The 25,882-nt window shown below is 35.5% G+C and overlaps 1 protein-coding gene across 1 annotated transcript in view; it reads right to left on the bottom strand.

Annotated features, from left to right (window-relative positions):
• Tmem38b (transmembrane protein 38B) overlaps nt 1-25,408 on the bottom strand; it is a 60,081-nt gene extending 34,673 nt beyond the window's left edge. The window contains exons 1-2 of the mRNA XM_046452019.2: nt 25,187-25,408; nt 7,506-7,662 (exon numbers count right to left, since the gene is read on the bottom strand). Coding sequence (XP_046307975.1) covers nt 7,506-7,662; nt 25,187-25,298 — 269 coding nt within the window. The 5' untranslated portion in view covers nt 25,299-25,408. The remainder of the gene's footprint in view (nt 1-7,505; nt 7,663-25,186) is intronic.
• Between the last annotated feature and the right edge of the window lie 474 nt (nt 25,409-25,882).

Below are 25,882 nucleotides of genomic sequence, written 5' to 3'. Positions count from 1 at the left end.
TAACAGAAAATTATTAAGGTCAAATCTCATATAAACTTATTACAATAAAAAAATAAATAAAGTAAGCCCAGTGGTAAAGCACTCTCCTAGCACGTGAGACACTGGGTTTGATCCTTAGCACCACATAAAAAATAAATAAATAAAATAAAGGTATTGTGTTCAACTACAACTAAAAAAAAAAAAAAAAAACACACTCAGGATGTTTCTGCAAATCAGATTAGAACTGTAGCTCATTATTTCAAAAAAAGAAAAAGCTGAAGACATTAAGAAAGTGATATAAGACATAAAAAGCACAGCAAACATCAGAATTAGAAAAAAAACTAAAAACTAAGGATTATGAATAAAAATAAAAAACAAAGGTAATTTCAGATATGAAGACTAAACAAGAAAACAAAGAGAGAAATAAACACAACAGACAATGCATCCAAAGAAATAGAAGAGGAAAAGGTAAAAATATTTTAACTTAAAAAGACAGATAAAGGGCTGGAGTTGTGGCTCAGTGGTAGAGCACTTGCCTCACATGTGTGAGACACTGGGTTCATTTCTCAGTACCACATATAAATAAACAAATAAAATAAAGTCCATCAACAACTAAAAATGTACATATTTTTTTTAAAAAGATTCACTGAAGAAAGGCAAAGAAGAGCCAATCTGCCGGTAATAATAGGAGTTCCTAAAGAAAAACAAGTCCAAGGAATCATACAAATACTCAGTTTTTCCAAATAAGAAAACATTTATATGTACTAAAAAGAACATCCCACATACTTGAAGATACTGCCCCAAAATGACCAATCAAAACATGTTTTATTTAAATTATTAGACTCTAATGAAAACAAAATTCAGGAAAAAAAAGAGAGAGAGCGAAAGAGAAAGCACATGACTTTATAAGGGCAAGAAAATTAAAAGACCATTAGACTTTTTCACAGCAATGCTTTAAGTCAGGGGGGAAAAATGAAATAGTACATTTAATATATTAATTATACATGTGTCAATGATTTTATATTCAATAAAATAGGCTTTAGATAAGGCAAAGATGAGGGAAGAGAGGGGAGGGGAGGGGAAAGGGGGTTAGGACAGATGGTAGAATGAGATGGATATCATTTACCCCAGGTACATGTATAAAGACACAAATGGTGTGACTCTACTTTGTGTACAGAGACATGAAAAACTGTGCTCTATATGTATACTATGAATTGAAATGCATTCTGCTATCATATATAACAAATTAGAATAAATAAATAATTTTTTTAAAATAAGTAAATAAAAAACTTGGCTTTTGAGTTAAAAGACACAAATAAACATCCTTATGTGAAAACTCTGGGACTACTATTCCTGATGAAATTTACTATAGCATAAGCTTCAGACAACCAAAATAAACAGATATAAGTCATAAGAACTAGTATTAAGTGTTAAAGTTAGCTGAAAAATAAGACTGAATGAAAACTTAAAAAGGGTTAGTATAAAATGGCTATAATATTATTAGAATGCAGAACGGTGCATTTGTATTAAACATAAGAGTTAAACATAAGAGAGTTAAACATAAAAAGCAATTTTCACAACTGAGAAAGCAAAGAGGGCAGGGCGCAGTGGCGCAGGCCTGCAATCTCAACACCTCAGGTGGCTGAGACAGGAGGATACCCACAACAACTGCGAGGCACTAAGCAACTCAGTAAGACACTGATTTTATTTTTTTTTTAAATATTTATTTTTTAGTTTTCGGCGGATACAACATCTTTGTTTGTATGTGGTGCTGAGGATCGAACCCGGATCGCACGCATGCCAGGCGAGCGCGCTACCGCTTGAGCCACATCCCCAGCCCCCAAGACACTGATTTTAAATAAAATGCAAAATATGGCTAAGGATGTGCCTCAACGGTTGAGTGTTCTGAGTTCAATCCTGGTACCCACACCCGCCCCCCCAAAAAAAAACAAAAGAAAGAAAGCAAAGAGAGAGCCTACAGACTGGGAGAAAATCTTTGCCAACTACTCCTCTGAGAGAGGGTTAATCTCTAAAATATATAAAGAACACAAAAAAATGAAATAAAATAAAATAACCCAATCATTAAATGGACAAAAGAACAAAACGAAACACAAATGGCCAAAATATATATATATATGAAAAAAACGTTCAACATCTCTAGCAATCAGGGAAATGCAAACCACAAATACTACCAGTCAGAATAGCAATTATTAAGAATATGATCAATGGATCTGTAACTGATGTGATTCTGCAATCTGTATATGGGGTAAAAATGGGAGCTCATAACCCACTTGAATCAAATTGTGAAATATGACATATCAAGAACTATGTAATGTTTTGAACAGCCAACAATAAAAAATTTAAAAAAAATAAAATAAAAAAATAAAAAATAAAAAATAAAAAATATTCACAGATGATATAATATGGCTAGGATTTGCTTCAGAACAACCCAGAGTAGGAAAAGAAGGAAGAAAGTAGAGAGAAAATAAAAAAAAAAAAAAAAGAATATGAATAATAATAAATGCTGGCGAGGATGTAGGCAAAGGGTACACTCAAATATTGTTGTTGGTACTGCAAATTAGTACAACTACTTTCAAAAGCAGATTCCATTCTAGAAATGGAATCACCATATAACCCAGCTATCCCACTCCTTGGTATTTATCCAAGAATTAAAATCAACATACTATAATGAAACAGCCAATACAATGTTAGTAGCAGCACAATTCACGATAGCCAAATTATGGAATCAACCCAGATACCTGTCAATATATAAACAGATCAATAAAATGTGGTATACACACACAATGGAGTTTTACTCAGCCATAAATCAGAATGAAATGTGACATTTGCCAGTAAATGGATAGAAATGGAGAAAATCATACATAGTGAAATAAGTCAGACTCAGAAAATCAAGGGTTGAATGTTTTCTCTTGTATGTGGAAGCTAAAGCAAAATAAGGGGGAAAAGGCAGTGGGGGAGGGGATTGGATATCATAAAGATACAGGGATGATCAGTGGATTAAAAGTAGGAAAATGAGGGAGAGAGAAAAGGAAGCATAAGGGAAAGAAACATGGAATGAATCTAACAAAACCATAATATATACATATATAAATGTACCAAACGGTATATCTCCTCTATGTGTATGTAGAAAGTACCAGTCAAAAATAAATAAATAAAAGAGTGAGAAGAGAGGAAAAAAAAAAGGAGGAAATTAAGGAGGGGGGAATGGGGATTGAAATCAAATTCTTTGTATGTCAAAAGGAACCCAAATATTATATATAAATATAAAGCTCTAATAAAAAAAAGTTTCCAGTAACCAAATTGGTGACAGTCCTACTATACTCTAAAACTATCATGTGCATAATACAGAATAAAATGAGGGCTGAGGTTCTAGCTCAGTGTTAGAGTGTTTGCCTAGGATGGGTGAGGCCCTGGATTCGATCCTCAGCACCACACAAAATCAAATAAACAACAGAATAAATAAGCAATGTCAAAATAGTTTAATTCTATCATGTCCTATTCTTTTAAAAATCAAAATCCTTAATATCAAAGAAAGAAGATATGTATGTAATAGAGATAAGATAAATAAAAATTGTATAGTTTTGAATTTGGATCAGAAATATCAATATGAACTCATAAGTTATTTTGTCTTTATTTTTCTTATCTGTTCACTGTAGTGGCCTAGAACCAATGATGAACTCAGTAATAATGATGATCGCTAATGCTCAGATTATGGTTTTGAAATGCCATTTCTCATTAAAAAGATACTGGAGGTTCTTAAAGAAATTCCAGAAGAAAAGTGCAAGATGAATTTTATAACACCAAAAGGCAAGGAAGCTAATCCGAAGTCTCAGGAGCCAATTTAAAGAGGCTCCCACTGGCCAAAGAATTAAAACAAAAATTAAAATTAAAACTCATGAAATATGCTTGAATCATGAGTTCATAATTATTGTTTTTTTAAACTGGTCATCTTTGGAGGATGACAGAGGATAGGTTAATTATACTGAAAACTAGTAAAGGAAAAGAAAAAAGTATTTATCCTGCCTTTCTTATATGAACTATACAACTGCACCAAATAGTAGATGGTAAGTCAGAAGTATCTGTTTAGAATAATATTCTAACTGATGAATAAAAAGAAAAGAGGGCTGGGGATGTAGTTCGGTGGCAGAGTGCTCGCCTCACATGTGGAAAGCACTGAGTTCAATCTTCAGCACCACATAAAAAATAAAACAAAGGTATTGTGTTCATCTACAAGTTAAAAAATATTTTAAATAAAAAGAAGGGGGCTGTGGTTCTGGCTCAGCAGTAGAGCACTCGCCTAGTATGTGTGCAGTGTGGGTTCGATCCTCAGCACAACATTTAAATAAAAAAATAAAATAAAGGTATTGTGTACAACTACAAAAAAAAATTTTAAATAAATAAATAAATAAAAAGAAAAGATAAAATTAGATCATTGCCATTTTACAATTCCCAATTTACTGTTACAGGCATTAAGTGTAAAACACTGTAAATATCACAAAAGAGATCAAATCAGACAATCTGAACCTATAAATAACTAAACTATAATATATCAAGGAATGAACAGTGGTGATAAAATTATAAAAATATGAAACGTGATTCCCATAGAAGTAAGGATGTGTTATTATAATGGTTATTTAAGGTGGGAAAGAGGTTGTGATTGGAATAAAACACACAGAAAGAACTTCTATGATTAGTGACAAAGCACAATCTCTTGACTGGGGTAGGGGTTACAAGGGTATACACTATAATAATTTACTATGTCAATGCATCTTTGTGGCTTTCTGAATGTTCACTTCATATAAAAAAATTTAAGTGGCAATTTTTTTCTTAATTAAATAATGGATACACAAGATTTATTACATCATAATTGTTTCTATTTTACATATACTTTAGAAATATTTTTCTACCTATTCTGTATTAGCTGAAAAGACTAATAAAGATTGTTTAGAGAAAAAACTCTATAAAGACCATAATCTAAATGCCTGAGATGAAATTCAGACTTTATACCAACTCTTTAAGCCTCAACTTCCTCTTACATAAAATGGGAATAATAAAAGATCTGAGGTTAATGAATATGTTATTAATTCATTATAAAAATGCATTTCTCATTTTCCATTTCTAACATATGTCTTAGTTTAAGCCAAGAAATCATACATTTATAGACATGCAATTTCACTTCATTTAAGAGATCAATTAATCAAGATCTGTAATTCCTTGGTACTCAATTTCAGAAATTGCTCATGACAGTACATAGCAATCTATTCCTTTAGCAATGTATTTACTGAAAGCAGAATATTACTTGGTACACAGTTAACAAAACAAAGTTCTTGGTCTAATAAGCTGTTTGTTATTCTAGTGGAATTACAGCAACATAAAAAGTCAACGGTTAATATGTCAAGCAGTAATAACTCTAGGAAGAAAAATAGAGAAGGATGGTGAAAGACCTCTCTAATAAACTATGAGTCTTCTGGGAAAATAACATTACAGGGAGAAGAAAGCAAGTTCAAAGGCACTAAGGAAGAAAAATATCTTATATGTTCAAGAATTAGTGAACAAGAGTTACAGTGGTAAGACATTACATTAAAGAGTAGAAGAAAGGTTTTGTAGGGATTTATAGGTTATGGTAAGAGCTTAGAATTTTGTTCTTCATAAGGTAAGAAACTCTAGCATAAGGGTAACATGTTCCAATTTATTTTAAAACAATTCATTTCATCTGTTGCATGAAGAACAGACTCAAGAGATAATGAATAGGGCTGGGGATGTGGCTCAAGCAGTAACATGACTGCCTGGCATGCGCGAGGCACTGGGTTCGATCCTCAGCACCACATAAAAATAAAAATAAAGACGTTGTGTCCACCGAAAACTAAAAAATAAATTTAAAAAAAAAGAGAGATAATGAATAGAGCAGCAAGACCCCTTAAGAAGCTACTTCAACTATCCAGGCAAGAAGTATTGGTGATTAGTACAACAGAAATAGAAGTATAAGTGATGGTGAGTGTCAGATTCTGGATATCTTACTTTTTATATAATTTCAACATCTACACACATAAAAAGAATTTTTCTAAAATGCTAATATCATTTTAAAATATCATTGTAGAAATAAAATCCTTGAAAAGTTTTTTAAAACAAAAAGCAAATGGAAAAGACTATATTTAGGAGATTGTTAACAAATTTATGAGAGGACTGGGGATGTAGTTCAGCAGCAGAGAGCCTGCCTAGCATGAGTGAGGTCTTGGTTCCATCACAGCTTCATGAAAGAGAGAGAGAGAGAGAGAGAGAGAGAGAGCGAGAGCGAGCGAGCGTGCGCGAGCGAGGGCCTATCAAGTTTGAAGGTTCTGAAGTCAAATTTTTTAATTTGATTCTAACTCAGTCACTTACTAGATATGAAAGTTATAGCAACATTTCTTTATTTCAGTTTTCTCAGTTGTCAAATGGGCATAAGAATAAAAACTAACTCAGGGGACTCCTATAATATAATATGAAAATGAATATAAAGAATTTAGCTGACATATAGTAACAAGTCAGTATTCAAAACTATCAAGTGTATTATTATACCCTTTCAAGTTTCTCCTGCCACAAGTTCCCTCATTTTACTTTTTATTATTGCTACTATTATTTATAATATCCCCTTCAGAACTAGTAAAACAATCATTTACAAATTATCATAATAAAAATGAAATCTTAAGTGTTCCTAACATCTTATATATTTAACCTGATGTGGTTTTTAATAGAAGCACAGTTTTGGCTTTCAACAGAACAAAGTTCACTGATTTGTAATATACCTATTTTTTAACTTAATGGATCAATTCTCTAAAGCATACCTGAATTTGGAGTTACAAGAAGCCAAAGCAATTCCTAGCAACATTTTACTTCATTTCACAACTAAAAAATTAATGTTAAAGATCTCATAAGGTTCTAAATAACCCAACAAAAAGTATGACAAAGGACAATTATATATTGAGTCATTTGAATCTTTTTTGTTTGGTTACATTCATGACATTTATTGACTTTTATTGTATTCTAATTCTGTGTGTGGTAATTCTGGATGTATAAGTTGAGCTCATAAGATGAAACTGTTTGGGGCCAAATATTTAATCCTCTTTCATGTCTGAAAAGCTAAATGCATAAGACTATGGTGGTAATAATTGCCTCTAGGAAAAAATAAGGGGAGGGGCTGGGATTGTGACTCAGTGACAGAGCGCTTGACTCGCATGTGGGAGGCACTGGGTTCGATCCTCAGCACCACATAAAAATAAATAAAAGTACTGTGTCCATCAAAAACTAAAAAAAAATATATAAAAAAAGAAAAGAAAAGAAAAAATAAGGGGAGAGAAAGGCAAGAAAGAGACAGCAGGTGCTTAAACATTTGGAATTATTTGGGTTTCTTCCTTGTACATAACTTTCCAAGAGGATAAAATACTTTTTAAAGAAAAAAATTTCATTTTACTAGCAATTTACAAAACAATTTTTAGAATGTCTCATAGTTTACCATAATGATAGCTTACCAGATTGAAGATGCCAGTAAAACATTAGTGTGATTTGCAAAAAACCTCAGTGGAGGCTCTGCAAGAAGTATACATGATAAAATTCCTCCACCAAAGCAGTGGAGCATTGCAGAAAACCAGCTTGAAAAAGGATTCTTCCATGCCCCTTCCACTGCTCCTGAAATGGTAAAGGCAAAACATGGTCTGAGATAGTTGTATATTAAATAAGCCCCAAGTACGCAATGCACTAAAGAAATAAACTTCTTAAATTCATTATTTTCAGCAACTTATTACTGTTCATAGTTGTGCCAATTACAACCATTAAACCATTAAAAACCATATCACTTGTTCTTTAATGCAAGACTGAACACATTTTTTAAAATGATTGATTTTGGGCACTTTTAAATTCTCTGTTCAGGTTCTTACTGCCAGCTTCCTGGTAATAGATGATTTAGTCTCCTTTCATTCCAAATCCTACTATAAGTATTCCCAGACCATAAGTCAAATTATGTATTAAGTTTATAATCTTAGGGCTGGGGATATAGCTCAGTTGGTAGAGTGCTTGCCTCACACACACAAGGCCCTGGGTTCAATCCCCAGGATCCCCCCCCCCCAAAAAAAAAACAAGTTTATAATCTTAAGTACTTTAGAAAATATGAGGCTGAAGTAAACAAACTAAGCTTTCAACATGACAAGCAAGAAACAAGAATAATAAACCCAAAGGTGAACAGTTTATGATGAGCAGATATTAACACCATCTCAAAATAAATCCTAACAAAATACTTACTAATTACTGAAGGAAGTAATAAATTTAGAGTGGAGAAGCCTTTCAGCCATCAATGTAAACAACATCAGGTGACTCCAGATATGATGCACTGAGAACATACCATCACTTCTGTGGTATTTCATTTTACTAGCAAAAATAAGCAATGAATTTATCTAACCAAACAAACCGAAGTTGAGGACTCTTCTGAATTAAAAAGAAAAAAACTAACAAAAAACAAAAACTGACCTATACAATTAAAATGTCAAGAAAAACAATAAAAAGGCCAATGACATGTTCCAGATTAAATATCATAAGAGAGAAAAAAACTAGGGTCTGAAGCAATGGAACTCAGCAACAGAAGACTTGCCTGACTCGTGTGAGGCCCTACTTGGATCCCCAGCACCAAATGTAAGCAGTAGATTAATCTGACTAAAGTGTACATAGGAGTTTCTTTTTTTTTTTTTTTTTTAATTCCCCTCCTCAGACACCACACAGGTTCCTGATACCATCGTGTCCTCCTGTAAGGAAGCCAGAGGAGCATTGTGGCCATCATGTTGTGGGTTCATGCAATGTCCACTGAGGGGCTGGGGGTAGGGGTGGATTTCAGCCTTTTCTCTCTTTACGTTCATCATAAAGACAGTATTCCGTGGTGGAAAGTCTGCTTTTTTATTTTATATTTTTAATTTATATATGACAACCGAATGCGTTACAATTCATATTATACATATAGAGCACAATTTTTCATATCTCTGGTTGTATACAAAGTATATTCACACCAATTCGTGTCTTCATACATGTACTTTGAATAATGATGTCCATCACATTCCACCATCCTTGCTAACCCCCTGCCCCCTCCCTTCCCCTCCCACCCCTCTGCCCTATTTAGAGTTCATCTATCCTGCCCATACCCCCCCACCTACATAGTTTCTTAACCAATTATTCTAAATTGGTTGAAAATTTCAAAATTTTCTGTAAATTTGAAATTATCCAAAAAAAAAAAAAAAAACATACCAAAAAAAGTAAACCCATCCAGAAAATAGAAGCAATTTATAAAATTTGAACTTGCCATCCTCCCGCCTCAGCCTCCTGAGCCATCAGGTATGTGCCACCACGTTCGGCTAACAGTTTTTTAAAAAGATAATAAATCATGGTCAAATTGATTTTGATTTTATCCAAAGAATTAAAGGAAAGTTCAGTATTTAGAAATTCATTAATCCTCATTCATTACACAAGGAAATTATTATGGTCACTCCTTTAGACAGAAAAAGGTGCTTCACAAAAATTCAACATTACTGATTTTTTTTTTTAATCAAGCAATGAAGGCAGAGAAACAAAAGTATTTAATCTGAATAAAGCCATGATTTATAGATAAGACATCAAAATTCATGGCACATTCTTGTAATCCCAGTTATATAGGAGACTGAGGAACAGGGATCACAAGTTCAAGGCCATCCTAGAGAACTTGTTGAGACCCTGTCTCAAATTTTTAAAATAAATAACTAAAAGGGGCTGGAGATAATAGCTCAATGATCGACTGTCTGGGTTCAATCCCTAGTACTGCTCAAAAAAATAAAAAATTAAGATTTTTATATGACAAAAGACTGGAATAAAATATTTTTCAACATACATAAGGCAAATGACAACTAATTATGAGGAAAAGTCAACAAACAAAAGAAAAATGGGCAAGTCACAAAACAGAACCATAAGTAGGTAGAAACATACCAAAAAAAGAAAGTCTTCAACATTAGTAATCAAGACAATCAACCAAAATGTATACAATGCATTCAGAAGAATAACATCAACATACTTGTGTTTAACAAGTATGGGAATTGATAAATTCATGTGCTCAGAAATAAAAATGAAAATAGTGCAACCCACAATTCCAAAAAATAGAATGTGGCCAGGATTTTTCAAAATAAAAAAAGGAGTCCATATAAGTAGAATCCATTAGCACATGGCTGAGTGCCCCTTTGTATGCACGTTTGGCAGAGGGGCACTTGCCCTGAGAGTGAGCCACAGTCGTAAAATAGTACAGCAGAAAGAGAACCAGGGAAAGGAGCATAACAGTCATACCTGGAGATGGAGGTGGGAGGAACTTTTGGAGGAAAGAGAACCACAAACTGAATCCTCTACTTGTGTGTATGAATCCCATACAAGTCTCAGGGTAGCCTCAAAGGACACCTACATACCACAAACTCAGAGTCTTAAAAAGAAATTAAATGAACTGAGATTGAAATTGCCACTCACAAAGAATGAGACAAAGCCTCTAACAAAAGTCTAAGCAAGTTGATTGCCTGTTGTTGTTTTTTTTTTGTATTGTTATATATATATGACAGCAGAATGAATTACAATTCATATTACACATATAGAGCAGTTTTTCATATCTCTGGTTGTATATAAGTATATTCACAGCATTCATATCTTCATACATGTACTTAGTTTTGGGGGGGTTGTTTGTTTGTTTTGGTGCTGGGGATCAAACCCAGGGCCTTGTGCATGTAAGGCAAGCACTCTACCAAATGAGCTATCTCCCCAGCCCTATACATGTACTTAGGATAATGAAATCCATCTCATTCCACCATCTTTTTTAGCCCCATATGCCCTCCTTTCCCCTGACACCCTTTGCCCTATCTAGAGTTCATCTAATCCTCCCATGCTGCCCCTCACAACCTCACTATAAATCAGCCTCCTTATATCAGAGAGAATATTCAGCATTTGGTTTCTTGGGATTGGCTAATTCACTTAGCATTATCTTCTCCATCCCCATCCATTTACCTGCAAATGCCATGATTTTATTCTTTTATTGCTGAATAATATTCCATTGTGTTTATATGCCACTTTTCTTTACCCATTCATCTACTGAGGGGCATATCTAGGTTGGCTCCACAGTTTAGCAACTGTGAATTGTGCTGCTGATGTGGCTGTGTCCCTAAAGTATGCTGTTTTTAAGTCCGTTCGGTATAGACCAAGGAGCAGGATAGCTAGGTCAAATGGTGGTTCCATGCCCAGTTTTCCAAGGAATCTCCATACTGCTTTCCATATTGGCTGAACCAATTTGCAGTCCCACCAGCAATGTATGAGTGTGCCTTTTTCCCCACATCTTTGCCAACACTTATTGTTTGTATTCTTAATAGCTGCCATTCTGACAGGAGTGAGATGAAACTTAGAGTAGTTTTGATTTCATTTCTCTAATTGCTAGTGATGATGAACATTTTTTCATATATTTTTTGACTGATTGTATATAATCTTCTGAGAGGTGTCTGTTGAGTTCCTTGGCCCATTTATTGATTGGGCTATTTGTTTTTTGAGGGGTTTAGCTTTTTGAGTTCTTTATATACCCTAGAAATTAGTGTTCTATCTATTGTGCGAGTGGTAAAAATTTGCTCCCAAGATGTAGGCTCTCTTATTCACCTCGCTGATTGTTTCCTTTGCTGAGAATAAGCTTTTTGGTTTGAATCCATCCCATTTATCGATTCTTGGTTTTAATTCTTGTGCTATAGGAGTCTTATTACAGAAACTGGGGCCTAATCCAACATGATAGAGATTTAGGCCTACTTTTTCTTCTAATAGGCGCAGTGTCTGTGGGTTATTCCTAAGTCCTTGGATCTACTTTGAGTTGAGTTTTGTGCATGGTGAGAGATAAGGTTTAATTTCATTTTGTTACATATGGATTTCCAGTTTCCCCAGAACCATTTGTTGAAGAGGCTATCTTTTCTCCAATGTATGTTTTTGGCACCTTTGTCTAATATAAGACAACTGTAATTATTTGGGTTAGTCTCTGTGTCCTCTATTCTATACCATTGGCCTACCAGTCTATTTTGGTGCCAATATCATGCTGTTTTTGTTACTATTGCTGGAAAAGAGCTATTTTGATGTTACATGGTCATGCTGCTTTTAGAGACAAACCCCTACATAAGATATGCTACCACTAAATCATATACATCCCTACACACACACACACACATACACACATTTTAGATATTTATCTGAGTATGTGTATCGGCACCATTCAGTACTGTCCCATGCAGGCGTGAATGACTGTCATACTGGTCAACACAATAAATGAATACGACCTTTGATCTTCTCCTTTTGGTTAATGAGCACTAGCTGAACAATGAACAATGCCATACTGAGCTACCTCAGGCTGAAAGGCAATATAGTGTGCTTAAGAATGTGGACTGGATCTTAACTGCTCAGAAACAAACTTACTCTTTGTATTAATAACTCTTTGTTTCTCACTCATACACACACACACACACATACACACACTCCATCAAAACAGAGAAAAGGAAAAAAGTAACTCACCTCAGAGCATTGTTGTAAGGATTAACTAGAAATGAGTACATTTCAAGTACTTGGAATGGAGCCTGGCACATAGTAAGCAAAAGTACCAGCTACTATCACAGAAGTAAATTAAAAAAAAAAAAAAAAAAGACCCTTCCTCTCGACTCCTACAATTCAGTCACACACCTCTGCTGAACGGTGACTATTTCTAGACAACTTCTATGTTTATTTACACACATACACTCTTCCTCCCCCTTCCATCTGTCCCCACTTCCTCCACCTCATGCATGTGTAGTACGCATGTCTGCTTTTCTCTCTCTCTCAGGTATAACCTGGTTAGCATGGAGCTGTATTCATAAAATAGAAACTCTAAGTGAGAGCTATAAAGGACTCAAATAACACAGCAGTCACAATGAAAACACATTCACAAGGTAACTGATTAGTTCTGAAAAACACAATTGGAATACTGACTGGTGTCTCTTCTGCATTCCTTAGTACTATTCTGATACTATTCTAACACTATCACTCACTGGCTAAGCCAAACCCAAATACACCTACCTCTCCTTTGGCCATTAAAACCAATCCAAATAAAATTTATTAAACACTTTTACACAAAAAATATTTAATCATAAAATATTAATTTCTTATTAAGTCCACCAAAATAACTTTGCTAGCTGTGTGTGGTGGCATACACCTATAATCCCAGCGGTTCAGGAGGCTGAGGCAGGAGGATCTCAAGTTCAAAGCCAGCCTCAGCAAAAGTGAGGTGCTAAGCAACTCAGTGAAACCCTGTCTCTAAATGAAATACAAAATAGGGCTGGGATGTGGCTCAGTGGCCCAGTATGCCGGTACCCAAAAAAAAAAAAAGAAAGAAAAGAAAACTTTCCTTTTCCCTCAACATTCACTTATTTTATTCATTCTTCTTAAGATACATTTTTTTTCACAAATCACATCTCCATTATAAAATTGTTAATCCTGAGACTCTATGACATTTTAGTGTGAAATAGGTACTAATATAGAACGTTTATCATATGATGGAAAAATACATATGAAATATAACAAAGAGTTTAAGCATTAAAATTCTACTGCCATTAATCTCCCTTACCAAGGACTGTCAAAAGCCAGACAAATAATTATGACTGCTTATCAGTTTCATAACCTCTGGATTGGCCTCAATCTCACTCAAATTAAATTTCATTGTTTATAAAATAGAAATAATACATACCTTGTGAGGATTTAAAATGAGAGAATATATATAAAATACATTTTTATACCTAGTACATGGCTGCTTACTCTGCTCACTTATTTCTCTATTCAGCAGATTCATCATTACAACAGAGAAAGGAGGTAGGTAAATGAAACCTTCAGGCTCAGTTCTCTAAGCCCAAAATACAATTCTATTGAGTTCTTACTGAAAGACTAGGATATGCTTCCAGCTTTCCCAGAACCATTTGTTGGTTTAAAATTTTAAATTTTAAAATATTTAACATCAGGCTTGCTAATGGTTATTATGATATCCAGAGAGGAGCACAAGAATGTTCTAGCTTGCATAAATTTTAACTCCAGATGTTTACTATTTTTAAGCTGCATATTGCTTTGGATAAGATGATAGTGAAAGAATACTCATGAACCTAATAGCCTTAAATAAATGAAACTAAGATTTCATTTGGGAAAAAAAAAGAATCAGGAAAAGAATAGATGAGGTGGCCTCCTCACGTAGTCCTACTTGCACAGTTTTCAATATTATTTCAGTGAAAAACATTCTGTTCAAGTTATTTTTAACATAATGATCTTTAAAAGAGAAAAAAAAATTTTTGTCCTAACTTGAATAAAGATGTTTGAAATATGCTATCAATAGAACCATTTTTCCCAAAACTCTTAGCAAAAGTTATCACATGGAGACCCAAATCTAAGTACTGAAGACCCAAATCTAAGTACCAAATCTAAGATGTTGAAAACACAAATAACCACATATGGACTTTAATATCAAAATACTTCCATTAAGTGAAAAAGTAAGGGAAGAATAAATCCTGCTCCTCCCCCACCCCCCCACCCCCACGCCAGCTACTTCTGGTACTAAAGGAGCAGCAAGGAAGAAGCTGTGTAACTGGAGCAGGGTAAAAGGGATCAGGGATTTAAAGGGGAGCTACACAATGCATGGCTGTAGTTAGGGCCTATGAGGATCACAGGGGGAACCTGAGTTTTTCACCCTAACCAACTAAACCAGGATCTGGAAAACTTTTTCTATAATGGGATAGATAATAATATTTTCACTTTGTGGGCCAGACAGTCTCTATTTAATCATTTACCTCTGCAGTTATACTATGAAAGCAATCATAGATAATATATAAATGAATGAATGAGGTTGTGTTTCAATAAGACTATTTTCATTATAAAATGGAAGCTAAATATGAAGTTCCAAACTATTTCTGTAAACTCACTTAAAATCTACAAAATTCCAAAATTATAGCCAAAATAAAATCATTAGATTATGTTTACAATAGTCCTATTAACTTACTTGTAACAAATTTTAGAAAGATAGTTTTTATGTATGACAAACATGACTTTTTTAATTTCTTGGACTCAGTCTAATTTAGCTTGAAAGTAAAACCCTATTCTTAAGAACTAGTTTCACTGTAGCTATTTTTTAAATATTTAACATCCAGCTTGCTAGTGGTTAGTATGATTTCCAGAAAGAAGCACAAGAATGTTCTAGCCTGCGGGGCTGGGGATGTGGCTCAAGCGGTAGCACGTCCGCCTGGCATGCGTGCGGCCCAGGTTCGATCCTCAGCACCACATACAAACAAAGATGTTGTGTCTGCCGAAAAAAAAATAAAATAAATAAAGAGAGAGAGAGTTTTAAAAAAAAAAAAAAGAATGTTCTAGCCTGCATAAATTTTAACTCCAGATGTTTAGTATTTTTAAACTGTGTATTACTAATACTTTGCTTTATCCTTTTCCAGTTATAGATTTATCTCCTTAAAAAGAAAGAAAAGTTACCATAAAGGTCAGTGTCCAAGAAAGAACCTTGACCATTAACCTAGCATTTTAGGAGAAAGTGGTAAAAATGCAAATTAAAATTTTAGAAAACCATTTTCCACCTCTGCTTGGCATAAAACAAAATAAAATTGATAAGATCTGGAGTAAGCAAGCAGATTGTTCTAGAATCTGGAAAAAATAGAAAAAGAAACTGGCAGTATTGATTAAATGCATGTACCTTGAACAGTTCTACTTTTGTGAGACTATTCTACAAATTTAAAAAATCAATATAAAAAAAGAAAAATGAATAAAATAATATATCACATTTCTCATAATGCTTTTTGATTAGAATTATTAAAAATAATCATGGAAGCAACAAAGGTTTACAGACTATCTGTGACAAAATTCAAGGAGTTTTTTTAGATCAAGTTTGAGTCACACTGAGACAAGTAAATACAAAGATCCACCCTCTGGTTATTTTCCCCAGTTCATTAATGCACATCTAGAATGGTTATATTTGGCAACTGGCTCAGTCCCCAAATTGATTCTCTGAGCTGTGGAGTAAGAATCATTATGGTAGAAAGGATCAACTAGAAACTCTATAGATTCCTCTTCTTGCCAACAAAGTAAATGAAAAAAATACCACAGATATAAGTGCCATAAACAGACTCGAAAGATGAAAAGGTGATGATTTGCTTAACTGGCCTTTTTGGACCACATCAAACAGATGGACCTGGTGAATGGCTGTATTTAAGATGAAGTGTTTTTACCAGAGCAAATTAACAACTCATAACCTAGTATATTAGTCAGCTTTTCACGGCTGTGACCAAAATACTTGACAAGAACAAGTATTTACTCAGAGAAGTAAAAGCTTATTTTGGCTCATGATTTTACTGGGTCCAAAGCAAGGCAGAACATTATGGTGGAGGGGACACAGTGGAAGGAAGCTTCTCTGCTCACTGCTAACAAGGAAGTGGTAGAGAAGGGTCCCCTCAGAGAAGATGCACCCTTTCAGGGCTTGACCCCAGGGACCCATCTTCTCCAGCCATGCTCCATCTCCCTACAGTTAGTCCATTCAAACTAGAATGGAATGATTAGATTACAGCTCTCACAATCTCATCATTTCACCTCCAAATACTCCTGCATTAACACAGGAGTTTTAGGGGGACACCTTGTATTCAAACCATGACACCTACTAAGCAAATGCTTTTTTCTCCATATTAATTTGTAAAAAACAAACAACAATTTAAGAAGAAGCAGCAGCAGCAGCACTCCATTTTCTTAAACTATCATATTCTTGCTTCAAGCCTATGCTAACTCTCCTATACTCCAACATTGAGATTTTAATCATACTGTGAGTCCAAACTTGCCTACAATACTGATGACATTCTACTGAATAAATCTGATAATCAAGATATACCAAGTACTTTAGATATCTTTAAAAGATATATGCAGAGCTGGGGTTATAGCTCAGAGGTAGAGAACTTGCCTACCATGTGAAGCACTGGGTTCAATCCTCAGAACCACATAAAAATAAATAAAATAAAGATATCATATTTATCTACAACTAAAAAAAAATTTTTTAAAGTATGCAAACCAGAAAGTGGGACATTAAATTCCACTCCTCCTGGATTTCTATCATCAGTCAGAGGTCCAGTCAATAGATAGAAAATACACAGTCATTTTAATAGAGAGAAGTTAATATTACAGTATAGATATAAACTTGCTTCATAAGTGGTTGAAAGGCAAAAGGTAAATATTATTACATAGGTATCAGCTGCAGAAAGCAATTACCACTCTGGGGAACCAAAGAATAAGCTAAAATTATTTAAATTTACTAACTTGGAGGAAAAGCTCTTTACAGCCCAAACTGAGAACCCTGTAGAGAGGAAACTCCTCAGTTAGATATTCTAGTACTGCACATTCATTGCACAAATAAAATACTGAGTTTTAAGTTCTTAGAACTACTCGGTCCATTAATGGAAGAGTTTAAACTAGACACTGGCCTCCTGACTAGCTTTATGAGATCTTTCTACCAAAAAACTCACTGACTGGGGGCTGGGACTGAGGCTCAGGGGAAGAGCACTCGTCTAGCATGTGTGAGGCACTGGGTTGATCCTCAGCACCTCATAAAAAAAATAAACAAAATAAACGTATTATGTCCATTTATAACTAAAAAAGAAATTCTTAAAAAAATTCACTGGCCAGCGTTTTATCTCAGATCACTCAAAAAAATATTAAATATATTCAAGCATAATCTCTAAATTTACAAAAGTAAATTATGAACTGCCATTTCTGAGACATCCCTTCCTACATACTGGTAGCAACTATTACATTTTTTTTAATCATATAATAAAGGAAGCTTCTTGAAGATTGTGAATGGTCTATTACTATCTGGGTATTGATTACATAGATGTACTAATTTTGAAAATTCATTGGTCTGTACCTTTTTAACTTTTGTACTAATAAATATATATAATTTAAAATACATATTTTAAAATGTATATATGTGTATATATAAATGCATAATTATCAAAATATAATTTTAAAATTATAAATATATATGTATATACACATATAAGTATGTGTGTGTGTGTGTGTGTGTGTGTGTGTGTGTATATATATATATATATTTTTTTTTTTTTTTGGTACCAGAGATTGAACTCAGGGGCACTCAACCACTGAGCCACATCCCCAGCCCTATTTTTTATATTTTATCTAGAGACAGAATCTCACTGAGTTGCTTAGTGCCTTGCCATTGCTGAAGCTGGCTTTGAACCCACAATCCTCCTGTCTCAGCCTCCTGAGCCTCTGGAATTATAGACATACAACACCATGCATGGCTTCTTTATAAGGGGTTCACAAAGATGGCAAAATTGTGTTGTCACAAGCACTGCCATCTGTCCAAAATGCCCAGAGTAATAAATTTTTAACTTATTAGCCCTTTCATTTCCCACCAATTAGAGAATGGAACTATGACAAGCTTTTTCCCTCAATTTAGTTCCTAAAACAAATAAGAACCTGGTTTGTGATGTGGAAGTGACAGAAATCATGGGAGAAAATAACTTCCATGATTAATAACATGTCAAAAGACAGTTCATTGCTAAATTGTAAATATTAAGAAACCAGGAACACTGGGCCTGCAAAGAGAGAACACAGATGGTTTAGAAAGTTTAGAATTAGCCAAATCTGGAGTCAAGAACTAGTTCTAAGCAGGGTGTGGTAGCTCATGCCTGTAATTCCAGTGGCTTGGGAGGCTGAGGTGGGAGGATCACGAGTTCAAAAACAGCCTCAGCAACATAGCAAGGCACTAAGCAACTCAGTGAGACTCTGTCTCTAAATAAAATATTTTTAAAAAAGGGCTGGGGATGTGGCTCAGTGGTTGAGTACCCTTGAGTTCAGTGATACCCATATTACAGAAATGTATGACGATTAGAATTATACAGAAATATTCTGCAGTATACAAAACCAATGATAACTATTTCTACTACATAAGAACAACAGTTCAATCTTATGAGACACTGTCCAAAAAAGCAAGAAGAATGAGCAGTTGGGTTTCTTTAGGATTGTAAGAGTAGCTTTCCACAAACTAAAACAAATTAAAAAAAAAAAAGAGCAGCCTTTATTCTGGCATCCTCGACATCTAATATAGAGCCTGATAAATATAGTATAGTACAGTTTCAAAAACTGTACTATATAGAATTTGTTTAACTGAACTATATAGGATTTAAGAGAGGTTGGCAAAATGTTGAGAGAATGTAGAGTGCAATAATAGATTTCATGCATAGAAGAAATAATTGTAGATTGTTTTCAGAAGTCATAGTAGATGGCAATTGTATATGAATATGGGCTTGAAGAAATGTTTATTTTAATGAAGATTTAACAAGAAAAAAGACTGATTTTAAATGTAAGATAAAATAGATTAAGTTGGTAATGTAAAAAAATGGCTTCTCACTAGTACTCCCTAAGCAGCATATTACAACTTCCTAATAAAATGCCCAGGAGATAAAGGGACTGGGGGAGCTGAAAATCAAATGCCAGAATTCAGGGAAAACTATAGCTGATTTTAAGACAAATGGAGGTAAACTAAGGGGAAAAAAATCCAATTCATACCCTGTGTTTTACATCTTTGTTTATGAAGTAGAAATCACGCAGTGGATGGAGGCTGGGGTGATGGCTCAGTGGTAGAGCACTTACCTAGCATGTGTGAGGCACTGGGTTCAATTCTCAGCACCACATATAAACAAAGAAAAATAAAGTTCTATCAACAACTAAAAAAATGTTGTTTTAATTTTTTAAAAAAATCACACAGTGGAGAAATGGGAGAATTATCTTTCATTTCATTTACTCCAATACACTTCAAAATCTAAACCAAATACGAGGTATAACCGTCTCCAAACCTCAGGTATAAAGAGTTAATCCCCTTTTCCTTCTAGCCTCCACTAGCATTTTTATGCTCTAGGCAGAAACTACAATGATAAGATATAAAGGATAAAAAATTGGGGAGTGAGGTATTAGCAAAGATAGAAAATATTTCAAAATTAAGTCTCAAAAAGTAACATGTTTGAAAGTATAGAGATAAGAATCCTGAGAGCAGCACATACATGAACTGTAGATTTATTATACTACTATAGATCTGAGTTCTAAACAATCAGTCTCTGGGGGACAAGAAAAGTTGCCAGTTAAGCAGAGCATATATATATATATACTAAGTAAAACTAAGAGAAACTAGGCATTGGACTGGAAGTACCACATATCCACTCTTCAGTTCTAAATATGAAAAAGTCTAGCTGACCACATATAAAGACAGCATATAAGCTACTTGCTGCTACCAACAAGAATCTGGACAAACATATCTTAATCTAAATGAGTTAGAAGAAAAAAAAGGTAAATCAGAGGCTATAAAAATTTATCACTGGACATAAGAAAAAAAGATCCAGAAGAGTCAAATTAAAGTGTATAACATTTAAGAATCAACTACTAGGGACTGGGGTTGTGGCTCTGCGGTAGAATGCTCACCTAGCACATGCAAGGCGCTGGGTACCATCCACAGCACCACATAAAAAAATAAATAAATAAAATAAAGGTATTGTGTCCTACTACAGCTAAAAATATATATACATTAAAAAAAATTTTAAAGAATCAACTACTAACGAATCCAGAGAAATTTTCTAGAAATAATGTTCACATTTACTCCAATACACTTCAAAATTTAAAGGAAACAAATGATTCCTGAGAGAAATGTAAATTGCCAAAAATGACTTAAGACTGAATTTTTTTATAAAAAAAAAAAAAGATTCACTCATTAAAATGGACCAAGAAACAGCTTCATATTTTAAGTCTATTGAATACTGTTTATGGTTTATATAAACACTGTTCCCCAAAAGCTCATGTGTAAGAACACAAAAAGCTTAGAGGTGAAATAATTGGATTATGAGTCTTAACCTACACCATGATGAATCCTAATAAGTATTAACTACCTGTCACTTTAGGCAGGTATAGGGTGGTATGGCTGGAGGCAGTGGGTCACTGGGAGTGCCTTTGGGTATATATTTTGTCCTTGGAGAGTGGAGTCTCTCTATTTGCTTATTAGTGGCCATGTCCTGAGTGAAAGTTTCCTCCACCATACTCTTCCCATTCAGGCTCACCTGGTCCCTGAGGAATGGAGTCACACATCTATGGACTGAGACCTCTGAAACAATCAGTGCAAAAATAAACTTTCCTCCTCTAAAATTGTTCTTGTCAAATTTTTTGGTCACAGCATTGAAAAAGCTGACTAAAACAAATACCTAGGAATAAGTAATGAGCTACGCATGGTGGTGCATGCATGCCTGTAATCCCAGCAGCTCAGGAGGCTGATGGAGGAGGATCGCAAATTCAAAACCAGTCTCAGCAACTCAATGAGGCCCTAAGCAACTTATCGAGACCCTGTCTCAAAATAAAAAATAAAAAAGGGTGGGAACATGGCTCAATAATAAAGCATCACTGGGTTCAATCCCCAGTACCACCCCCTCTCCAAAAAAAAAAAAAAAAAAAAGTATAGGGAATGCCTATTAAATAAACTATCTTGAGCTAAAAATAAATAATAAATATAAAATAGTGGAAAGCTTCCCAATCTATTTTACAAAAACAGCATAACCTTGATACCCAAAGTAGAAAAAGATTTGATGGGCAAATTCCCATTATAAACACAAATACAAAAAGTTTAAATAAAGTATTAGCAATCAAAATTCCTGAAAACTAAATACATCAAACAAGTAAAGTTTATTCCTAAAATATAGGAATGGTTCATCATTTTTTAAATATCTATGAATATCTTTTCACTACATTTTTTCCCCTTTTAGTAATGGTGATTGACCCCAGGGTGCTCTACTAGTGAACTATATCGCTAGCTCTTTTTAATTTTGAGACAGGTCCTGGTAAATTGCCCAAGCTATTCTTTAACCTATAATCCTCCTGCCTTAGCCACCAGAATTGCTGGGATTACAAGCCTAAGCTACCATGCCCATTACATTTTTAAATAGAAAAACCAATACAAATGATCATCTCAATGGATTTCGGGGGGGGGGGGGGGGGGGGGATCATTAACAAAATTTGTCACCTTCTCCACCAGGATGGTGATAAAGATATAGGGACAACCTAGAAAGTTAAGATTAAAATAAAACTGTTAACTATGCCTCTTAAAACCCTACAGTAAAACATCACATTTGATGAAACTTTAAAAATATTCTCATTAAAATCATGAGAACAAAGCCACTCACTATAATCACCACTATTAAACACTTTATATCAATACTCCTCAATATAGAGGCTATAAAATGCAGGGTTCTTGGCTACAAGTAAAAATCAAACAAACAAACAAAAAAAAAACCTATGACAAACTTAAGCCAAAAAGAATTCACTTGAAGGATTTCAGTAACTCAGAATAACTGAAAGGCTAAATAAAGAAAATAAGCAAAATTACGGACAGTCTAGAGGCTTAATAAAGGTCTTGGAGGAAAACAAATTCAATTAGCCACCCATGATACATAAAGAAAATTAATACAATTAGACAACAACCTACAACCCAATAGAAAAAAAATGGTCAAAAGATATTAAGAAACTTACAGCCATGAAATAGAAGTGTTCAATAAACCTAAGAAGTATAAACTCATTAGTAACCCTGACAAATGCAAATGAAAACTGTTTTCTGATCATGAAAATGACAAGGTACTGAGGACTGAAAATAGTCAACAATGTCAAAGGAAATAAGGAGTCTAACACATTTCCAGGGAAAGTATAAACAGGTACACTCATGTGAATTCTATCATTTTTACCTCTTTACAAGGACTGGTACTAGAAAAAAATATTTGTTACTCTCTATATAACACTATATTAGCATTCATTTATCCAAGTAATTCTCAGATTTTGGGGGACTCTGACCCCTTTATATACTAAAAATTTTAAGCTAATGAATAGTTGCCAGGAGTTGAAGGAGGACTGTCTACAAAGGAGCAGAAGGAAATCTGGGATAGGTGAACAAAATGTTCTACATCTTGATTGTAATGGTGGTTATAAGACTATTTTCAAAATCATAGAACTTTATATTAAAATTAATATATTTTATATATGATAATGTTAAATTTTTATATTAAAAAAGAATATACTGGGCTGGGGTTGTGGCTCAAGCAGTATAAACTCATTGGTCAGCCAGGCAGTTTCAGGGCGCCCTCCCTGGCATGCACGGGGCACTGGGTTCAATCCTCAGCAACATATATAAAAATAAAGATGTTGTGTCCACCGAAAACTAAAAAAAATAAATAAATATTTTAAAAAAATTCTCTCTCAAAAAAAAATATACTGTATATAAATTATACCTTTAAAAATAACTGACTTCAAAACCTTTGTGGGGGGGGGGGGGAGATGGACACAATACCTTTATTTATTTTTAAGTGGTGCTGAGGATAGAACCCAGTGCCTCACACATGCCAGGTGAGCTTACCATTGAGCAACAACCCCAGCCCTTCAAACATTTCTTGAGAACCCCAAAGAACTTTTGTTCATGGGGGTTACAAGTATCAAATTGTAACTGAGAGAATTTCAAAATAGTTCTTTATGGGCTAAAGACACAAGGTCAATGGTAGAGCGCCTGCCTAACACCTTCAAGGCCCTGGATTCAATCCCTATTACCACCACCAAAAAAAAAGAGGGGGGGGGGGGGGTTCTATATTCATTTTAAAAATAATAAATGCACTAAATGTTAACAGATTCTTTATGAAAAATGACTTTTTTTCCAAAGCTAAAATCAATTAGTGAGAAAAAGTACACTGTTTTCTGTTGTAGCAAATCCTTAATGTCTGGCTTCAAACAGAAAACAGCTGGCAGGATTCTTATACTCTTCAATCTCTTACAGTATCACAATTTATAAGTCATGTAGTCTTTAGAAAACTCCTCTATACACATGTAAAAAAATCACAGTGAAAAAAATGAATAATACCTGAATATTATTGTGAATATAATTTTAACAAGTTAGTGTCAGAGAACCCTGTGGATTCCTCAACCATACTTTGAGAACCTTTTACCCAATGCAAGAAAATGTCAAATTCTGAGTATGGGGCAGTAACAAAATGTACTTCCTTTCAGACTAAGGAAGCAGTATCGTATACAGATTATCTATCCTACATTAATTAGTATAGTAATACTACCCTTGTCCAGGTCAAAATCTCTACCAAACAATTGATTCAGACTGAGTTACAAACTCCAATATAAGTTTAAAAAAAAAAATACTCTAAGTTCCAAAAATTGAGACAACCAGTAATATCTAGGAGAGATACAGCATCAACCTCAAATCTTCACTCATTAACTATTTGTAGAACAAGGCGGATTAAAGATGGTATGAACACATGGAAAATGGACAGAAATGCTTGGCCTCTTGAAAGAAGAGATGCACAAAATATAAAGGGAAGGTGGAATAACAACAAAAGTAAAGCAATATAGGAGCAAATATCCTGAATGTAAGATAGAAAATAGAAATACTGCTCCTTGGTTAACAGCTCCAAAGGTCTTCAAACCACAAGACCACATCCCCACTCCACAGAGTCGTGTGAAACTAGATGCCCAGCGACTCTCACTTGTACAAAAGTCACTGGTGACAATGAAAACAGGAATCACTGGCTTCTGACAGTCATCCTAACGTGCTGAGCAGGTGTCAAGAAGGACACCGCGTTAAGGGGAACATCAGTGTGCCCACCAAAGGGAGGCCTGCGGCTCACGTGTTTGCACAACTTTCCCAACAGGCAAGGACCACCTGTTTACTCCCGGAGGCTAGGTCGGAGACGTGCGGGGACTGGGAGCTTAGCTCTCCGGTGACTTTGAAACACCGTCCAGGGAAGCGCTGGTACCACCAGGAGACAGACCGCGCGGCAGCGGCTTCCGCACCGGCCCGGGAGCCCCGCCAACCCCGCAAGCCACGGAAGCGGCGCCTAGCCTCCACGGTCTAGTACCCGGCCTCCGCCCTCCCGGCCTCAGTTTCCCTTCTGTACTAAAGGGGGGGGGTCAGCCAGGCAGTTTCAGGGCGCCCTCCCACTAGACTATCGGATCCTTCCCGGACAGCGGCCCCCGGTTGCCCCTGGACTGAGTCCGTCATCCCCGAGACTGGAAGCTGAGGGGGCGGGTCCGCAGCGCCCACACTCACCCGGCCGGTGCTTCAGCGCCATCACGGACACCAAATAGTGGGCGATGTCAAAAAAGGGGAACATGGACGTGCGGGAGAAGGCCAGCGTCAGATCCTCCCAAGAAGAGTCCATGGCTACGACCGACCGCGGCGGCCTGAGCAGCCGCGGTGACGGATTCCCCTCCGGCGCAGTGGGAGTGGGGGAGGGGACGGCCGCGGCAGCGCGCCCGCCGCGCCGGCTGGCGCCTGCGCGTGCGCCCTGGAGCCCGGGGCGGCGCGCCGAGGGGCGGGGCGGGGCGGCGCTTCCGGGAGTCTCAGGCGCGGGAACGCGGCGAGCCGGCTGCCTTATTCTCCTAATAAGGGTTCAGTGTCCTCTTGGTGCTGAACCTGATCGTGCCAGGCTCGAGAGAAAGCGCAGATGAGCGAAGCTGGGCCCTCTTGGGGAGACGCTCAGGGTCACATTTCTTTATGTTAACTGATGTCATTCACCTTTTATTGAGCAATCCCATTGCAAGTCACATTGTGACTTATTAGATATACAAAATAAAACAACATTCTAGTCTTATGAAAGTTGCTCTTTCCCAACAGGGAAAAAAAAATGTTTTTAACGCAAAAAAAATAGTCAAAGTTCGTGAGAGAAAGATTATTCCAGAGAAGAGGCTGAGTGACAAAAGAGTTGTACTTTAAAAGCTGGGGCAGATCTGGAAGTTAGGTGAA

This window comes from Marmota monax, unplaced genomic scaffold, assembly GCF_021218885.2.
Source record: "Marmota monax isolate L192 unplaced genomic scaffold, Marmota_monax_Labrador192_F-V1.1 WCK01_AAM20220418_F8-fsc00020, whole genome shotgun sequence".
In the NCBI taxonomy this organism is placed as follows: domain Eukaryota; kingdom Metazoa; phylum Chordata; class Mammalia; order Rodentia; family Sciuridae; genus Marmota; species Marmota monax.
This window is presented reverse-complemented; position numbering and strand designations above follow the sequence as displayed.